Raw genomic sequence first — 6,721 nt, 5'->3', positions numbered from 1 at the left:
GATCAATTTGCTTACTGCTTACGTTTTACTGCTTAAGTTTTTCTATAGCCGGTATTCATAGTCAGATCTTATATTTAAGACCGTCTTAAGTTTATCTTCAGATGATGAACGGATCATTTCATTGGCTACGGAGTATCTGAAGATGAACTTAAGACAGTCTTAAAAATAAGACCCGACTATGGCTGCGTTCAGAAAACAGCTGATCAGTGAGCGGTCAGTGATTATTGGTCCTTACTGTTAGATCTCTAATTTTAGATCAATTATATTGACGAATTGCTCAACTGTTGTGAAACTGTTGAGTTCGCTGAACGCACCCATTGGCTGCGTTCCGAAATTCACTGCCAGTACTGAACATCTATAGTATACGTGACATAAACTATAGGTTTTCACTACTGGCAGTGAATTTCGGAACGCAGCCTATGAATACCGGCATATCACCAGCTTAACAGGTTAGAATATTTGTTATAGAAATTGTAATAATACACAGCCTTTGCGTATCGTAAAGAAGGTCGATTCCTATCATTAGCGATACGATAAAACTACTGCATGGTTGTTTGTTTAATCGTGTTGTACGACATAGTATGCTCGACAATGCGCGCTGTTTTATGCAATTTCATCCACAGCGTAACCACTTATGCCATTCTCAGTGCAAGAATGCTTCGAAAGCAAAGGTTAATAACGCGTTTCTTTTCTTTTAAAATGAAAGATTGATAATATGAGAAAGAAAGAACTATTATGTAAAATAAAAAATGTGTATAAATCGAAATTTTTTTTCCAGAAGATGGCCTTGTTCATCGATCAGGTGTTTTGCTTCGTCAGCGACCAGTGACACGGAGTACGATGTACCGATAGAAATGATTCGTAACTTTAGTATAATAGCGCACGTTGACCATGGTAAGAGTACACTTGCTGACAGATTGCTGGAATTAACAGGTGCTATAAAAGTGAATTCCGGCAAGCAAGTTTTAGACAATCTGCAAGTGGAGAAAGAACGTGGTATCACTGTAAAAGCTCAGACAGCGTCGTTGTCTTATTCATATAGAAATAGGAAATATCTTCTGAATCTCATAGATACACCTGGTCATGTAGACTTTACAGCAGAGGTTCGTCGATCCTTGGCTCCCTGTCAAGGTGTTGTACTGCTGGTCGATGCGAATGATGGTGTTCAAGCGCAAACTGTAGCGAATTACTACCTAGCGCGAGAGAGACAACTTGTAATTATACCGGTTATCAATAAAGTGGATCTAAAGAACGCCAATCCGGAAAAAGTACAGGATCAGTTACAAGCATTGTTTGGCATGGACGATATAGATGTTATAAAGATATCAGCCAAGTTGGGCATCGGTGTCGACAAAGTTTTGGATGCTATAATCGAAAGGATTCCACCGCCTGTAGTGTCGAGAGACAAGCCATTTCGTGCACTGGTATTTGACAGTTGGTATGAGAAGCACAAAGGTGCCATTTCCTTGATTTATGTGAAAGATGGTGCATTATCAGTCGGTGAGCATGTTAACTTTATGCTGTTGAAGAAGTCGTATGAAATTAGAAGCATCTCTTTCCTCAGGCCTCACGCGGAGAATATAAAGACAATGTGAGTCAGTCACTTGTTTTGTCATTGGAGTTATCGATTATATATTTCGTATTGTTGCGAATACATGTGAGAAAAGCTATATGAAGAGAATTAGGTAGGTATGATTGATCATTTTTTTTTAATGTCAATTTAGATATGCAGGGCAAGTTGGTGCTATTTCGTGCAATATGAAATCACAAGATTCTTGCATCGGTGACACTTTACATCTAAGACAGTGCTTCGTCGATCCTCTAGAGAGATTCAAACCGCCGAAGCCAATGGTGTTTGCTGGCATATATCCGATGGATCAGTCGCAATTCACTTCTTTACAGGCGGCCATCGACAAACTTGCTTTAAACGACAGTGCCGTGGCTGTGACGATGGAGTCGAGGTATTCGCTTTAATATCAAGTCTATTCTCAACGGTAGCAACAAAGATTGCTGTAACAAAGTCAAACGTCGCAGTGTCGCACTCGGAAGAGGATGGCGCATTGGATTTTTGGGATTACTGCACATGGAGGTATTCGTTCAGCGTCTCGAACAAGAGTACGGTACGCAGCCGATAGTTACAGCACCTGCAGTGACGTACAAAGCCAAAATATTTGGGGCGAAAAATATAACGAAATATCAAGGCGATATGGTGACTTTTAACAATCCGGAGCATTTCCCAGATCGACAAATCGTTGACGAATTTTATGAACCTACGATCGTAGCGACTATTATAACACCAGGTACACACATTTATTGTCCAGAATTGAAGCATCCGTTCTCTCCGTCTTGTTCCAAACCTTATTTGTCGGGAATTATGACGGATTGAGAAATTACAGTAGCAAATAGAGTTGCTTCACCGATTGATTTGATTGTCGACAAAAGCTGTCGCATTGCTGTACAACTCTGTGCTACCATAAAATCAACGCCCTGAATACGTCAATCGAATGACGACTGAAAAATTTTTAATTCTTATTGTTGATACTTGTAGAGTAATCAATCCTTTGTAAACTGTACAGTTGAATATATGAGTGAAATTGTGTCACTTTGCCGACATAAACGAGGCATTGAGAAATCGAGCAAACCTATTGGTAATGACAGAGTCGCCCTGCAGTATATAATGCCATTGAGCGAAATAATTGTCGACTTCCACGACTCTTTGAAGAGCATAAGTTCCGGTTATGCTAGTTTCGACTATGAAAATCACGATTATCAGTCATCTGACATAGTAAAGGTAATTATTTTATAGTAAAAGTGAGGTATCGCGCGATGGGAATTGTCCTCACAATGCGTCGGTGCATTTTACTCATCCGATCTCTCGATTATGCATTTTGATTATTTTCAGTTGGATATTCTCTTGAATGGAAAAATAGCGGACGAATTGAGTTCGATTGTACATAGAGAGAAGGCCTATCAAATGGGTAAGAAGTTGTGCGTTAAGCTTCTCGAAACCATTCCTCGTCAGCTCTTTGAAATAGCTATCCAAGCAGTGATAGGAAGTAAAGTGATAGCGAGAGAAACTTTGAAGGCTTACAAAAAAGATGTAACAGCCAAATTAGTAAGTGTATACATTCTTGTGTAGATCATTGCAAATAGATTCTTATCGATCTTTGTTTATAGTACGGAGGTGACGTTACGAGAAGAAAAAAATTACTAGCGCAACAAGCGGAAGGTAAAAAGAAAATGAGGATGATTGGTAAAATTTCGTTACCCCGAGACACTTTCATAAACGTACTAAAGAAATAAGAACGGAAATTTATCTGTCGTCACCGCGATTTATTGTTACGTATTATTTTATCGACCGACGCTGCACTATTTGCGTCGTTTGCGTAAAAAATGTGACATGAGTGTGTTGTACAAAATTGTCCAAAAATATTGAAATATATAATGTGTAAAGTGAACTATATCTGTAAAGTGAAATATATCTTGCATTATATTTGATTCTTTAACAGAACTTGTGTGATAGTAAAATTCCTCAAAAGAATCGTTTCTTTTCGCTGCAAGCGATTGGAATAAAAAGAATATCCCCGTTACCGATAGTTGAGTAGTAGTAGTAGATAATTTGAAAGTTGTACGTAGAGATGGCGCTATTTTACGTTCCAATCGCCTCTCTCTGCTGAACACAACCATTATCGGTATCGAGTTTTTCAGTTTCGATGAACACATCTTACGTCGTAGTTGAATCACCGGTATCCAGGGCTCTCTTCCGTGACATTTTGCAGTTCCTGAACATCATAAATTAAAATCTGTAAACAATCAAGATTGAATCTCTCCTTCATGGAATAATGACGCTGGAGCAAAACTCCCCTAGTGAGACCTGGAGCCATAGATTGAAGATCGAAGATTGAAGATATCCAGGGCTCCGAGACGCTTCAGTGTGACCTCTGAGAAGGAGATCGTATGGTTGTTTGACAGCTGTCAGATACGTGCCGATGAGAATGATACCGTTATCGAAATCGCGAAAATGCTTTCGCGACCGTATCTAAAACCCGAGTCGCGGATGGGCAACGAATAATTGGACGCCCTAATCGCGTTATCACGAGCATTGACAGTTGAGCACACATGAACGAGTCTAACTCGCTCACCAATCTTGCAGCAGACGTAATCTTTGCGCGTCATGGCGAGTATGGTCGAGAACATTGCTTGCGGTGGCTTTGTGTTTTTCAACAACTTCGATTCGGCTAATCTGGCCAAAGTGGAACAAGTGAAAATAGCGGATGTTTCTAATAAAGGTAACAAAGTTATTTTTTGAACGTTCAATCGATGATGCCTATGATCGTGTGTATGGTGTAGCATGTACGACTGTGCGTGCGCGCGCGTTAATATGTTTCTGTTGTCAAGCGATTAATTGAATAAAGAAAAATTCGTGTAAATATTCGTATCAAAAGCAAGTGTACAAAATGTACCTGTTACGTAAGAAATACAATATCGTTTCACTATTTCTAGATGCTTATGAAGTCGAAGGCAAATTGGATGGCTCAAACTCAAAGGATACATTGGATTATGAGTTCAACTTGTGGACTAAACACGACTGTCACGGTACGCAATATCAAAACAATAACAGAACATGGTTTTACTTTGGAGTACGATGCGGTTGTCCGAATTCCTCTGTCAGATTTAATATAGTCAATTTAAACAAGCAAGTCAAAATGTTCAGTCAAGGGATGTGTCCAGTCTTTAAGATTGTACCAGGACACTTGCATTGGGAACGGATACGTGAAAAACCTACATACACTGTAATTGCAACATTTATCATTGTATAAATATATCTGAAAGTAACACGATATTGTGACCAGCTTGGTCGATACAGTTACATGGTGTACAATCTAATGTGTTGCAGCTTGACCAGAGAGGAAGCGACTTTACTTTATCGTTCCTCTATTCTACCCCGGAAAATACAAAAGCTATTACTTACTTTGCTTTCACCTATCCATTCTCATATACCGATTTGCAAAATTACTTGAAAAGAATTGATGTGAGAATGGGTAAACGTAATGTAACGTGTGTGGACGATATCTATTATCACAGAGAATGTGCGATAAAATCTCTGGAGAGCCGTAGACTAGATGTATTAACAATAAGCTCTTATCATAACATATCAACGGAGAGAGAAGATAGACTGAACAATATGTTTCCTGAAGAAAGTGAGGAGAGGCCTTACAAATTTTGGGATAAGAAAGTATGTATAATGAAAGAAAAGTACAAAGATTCCTTTCATTCATTTCACAAAATTCCTTTCAATATATATGATTATACATTGTATGTGTCCAGATAATTTTTATTAGTGCCAGAGTCCATCCAGGCGAGACACCATCAAGTTTTGTTCTGAATGGTTTTCTCAATTTTTTACTAAATCGCGAAGACCAAATCGCAATCGTTTTACGTCGACTATATGTGTTCAAATTAGTACCAATGCTCAATCCTGATGGCGTTGCCAGAGGTCATTACCGAATGGACACTAGAGGGGTAAATCTAAACAGAGTTTATTTAAACCCTTCTGAAGTGCATCACCCCACGATATATGCTGCAAGAAACTTGATAAGGTGATAAACTTTGACAAATTTGATCATCTTAGTGTCTGGAAAAAAATTACTTGATGTATCTTTTAATAGTGTGTGAGATATATATAAACAAACTCTCTATATAACATGTGTACACATATATATATACGTTTTTTCAGATATTATCACTATTCTTATCAACTACCAAATGAATCAACTGACGAACTATCGACTATTAATTTAGAGATTGCAAAGAGCGATGTAAATGTTATAAATTCGACTACTTCAATAGCAAATGCTGTACGTGACACAACCGCAAGACTGTTGCAACAAGTACGTTATAAATTTACAGGATTTCTTTCAATTATCTTTCTTTTATATATATGTGTGTGTGTGTGTGTGTGTGTGTGTGTGTGTGTGTGTGTGTGTGTGTGTATTGCTAATATGAGATTGCGCACAAATTTTGAAAAAAATTAACGTTTATATTTAATATATCTTACATCGTAGTGATAGCATACTCTCTCTCTCTTTCTTTCTCTCTGTATGTATGTATGAGAAATGTATCATGCTTTATATTACTATTATACTTACATATTTCTTTCAAAGGTAACACTTATGTCACTGGATGAGAAGAACAGATCGAGTACTATCGAGGCTAACAAGAAACATTTACTAACTCTAAAAAAATTGGACGATGCAGTAGTCGGTACGATACTTGTTTTGTACAAGCATGATTGTGTGATCATTTCTAATTCACCCTGATTTATTCTTATTATTTACAGACATGCAGAACGAAAGATCTAAAGAACGATTATCTAAAGAAAATGAAAAAGATGCCAACATCGCGGAAGATGAAGCGAACGATAAAATGATTTATACAGCTATCGGTACGGGCGAAGTAGCAAAATCTTTGGATAATTCCGGATTATATTTATATATCGATCTTCATGGTCACGCTTCGAAGAAAGGTGTCTTTATGTACGGAAATCACTTTACCGATCCAGAAGACACTATTACGTGCATGCTACTACCGAAATTGATGTCTATCAATAACCCGCATTTTCACTTTGCGTCGTGCAATTTTGCAGAACGAAACATGTATATTATGTGAGTATCTCTCTCTCTCTCTCTCTCTCTCTCTCTCTCTCTCTCTCTCTCTCTCT

General features: G+C 38.0%; 2 protein-coding genes across 7 annotated transcripts in view; both read left to right on the top strand.

Moving 5' to 3' along the window:
* Positions 1 to 328: 328 nt before the first annotated feature.
* On the top strand, positions 329 to 3,498 carry LOC116841709 (translation factor GUF1 homolog, mitochondrial). 6 transcript variants are annotated; one of them, XM_032810003.1, is made up of 8 exons: positions 433 to 449; positions 624 to 671; positions 782 to 1,591; positions 1,725 to 1,961; positions 2,035 to 2,300; positions 2,577 to 2,791; positions 2,903 to 3,115; positions 3,178 to 3,498. In XM_032810003.1, the coding sequence occupies exons 2-8, from the start codon at positions 655 to 657 to the stop codon at positions 3,301 to 3,303; spliced, it is 1,884 nt and encodes a 627-aa protein (XP_032665894.1). In that variant the 5' UTR covers positions 433 to 449; positions 624 to 654; the 3' UTR covers positions 3,304 to 3,498. The 6 variants fall into 6 exon arrangements, with proteins under 6 accessions (XP_032665895.1, XP_032665896.1, XP_032665894.1 ...); XM_032810002.1 differs by having other exon boundaries at positions 779 to 1,591; XM_032810004.1 differs by lacking the exon at positions 624 to 671 and having other exon boundaries at positions 329 to 449; positions 779 to 1,591; positions 3,178 to 3,481.
* Positions 3,499 to 3,671: 173 nt separating this feature from the next.
* LOC116841708 (cytosolic carboxypeptidase-like protein 5) overlaps positions 3,672 to 6,721 on the top strand; it is an 8,260-nt gene continuing 5,210 nt past the window's right edge. The window contains exons 1-7 of the mRNA XM_032809998.1: positions 3,672 to 4,289; positions 4,504 to 4,793; positions 4,898 to 5,236; positions 5,329 to 5,600; positions 5,738 to 5,891; positions 6,165 to 6,264; positions 6,341 to 6,665. Of these exons, the coding sequence (XP_032665889.1) occupies positions 4,175 to 4,289; positions 4,504 to 4,793; positions 4,898 to 5,236; positions 5,329 to 5,600; positions 5,738 to 5,891; positions 6,165 to 6,264; positions 6,341 to 6,665 (1,595 nt within the window). The 5' untranslated portion in view covers positions 3,672 to 4,174. The remainder of the gene's footprint in view (positions 4,290 to 4,503; positions 4,794 to 4,897; positions 5,237 to 5,328; positions 5,601 to 5,737; positions 5,892 to 6,164; positions 6,265 to 6,340; positions 6,666 to 6,721) is intronic.

This window comes from Odontomachus brunneus, unplaced genomic scaffold (assembly GCF_010583005.1).
Source record: "Odontomachus brunneus isolate Ranch 3 - 2012 unplaced genomic scaffold, Obru_v1 Obru_scaffold_017, whole genome shotgun sequence".
Taxonomy (NCBI): Eukaryota; Metazoa; Arthropoda; class Insecta; order Hymenoptera; family Formicidae; genus Odontomachus; species Odontomachus brunneus.
The sequence above is the reverse complement of the archived record's forward strand: the minus strand, read 5'-3'. Positions and strand labels throughout refer to the sequence as shown.

Coding starts and splice junctions, on each gene's coding strand:
- LOC116841709 (XM_032809999.1), top strand. CDS start 547: ATGGTTGTTTGTTTAATCGTGTTGTACGACATAGTATGCTCGACAATG. Junction 1,962..2,034: donor GCTGTGACGATGGAGTCGAG/GTATTCGCTTTA, acceptor CAAACGTCGCAG/TGTCGCACTCGGAAGAGGAT. Junction 2,792..2,902: donor AGTCATCTGACATAGTAAAG/GTAATTATTTTA, acceptor GATTATTTTCAG/TTGGATATTCTCTTGAATGG.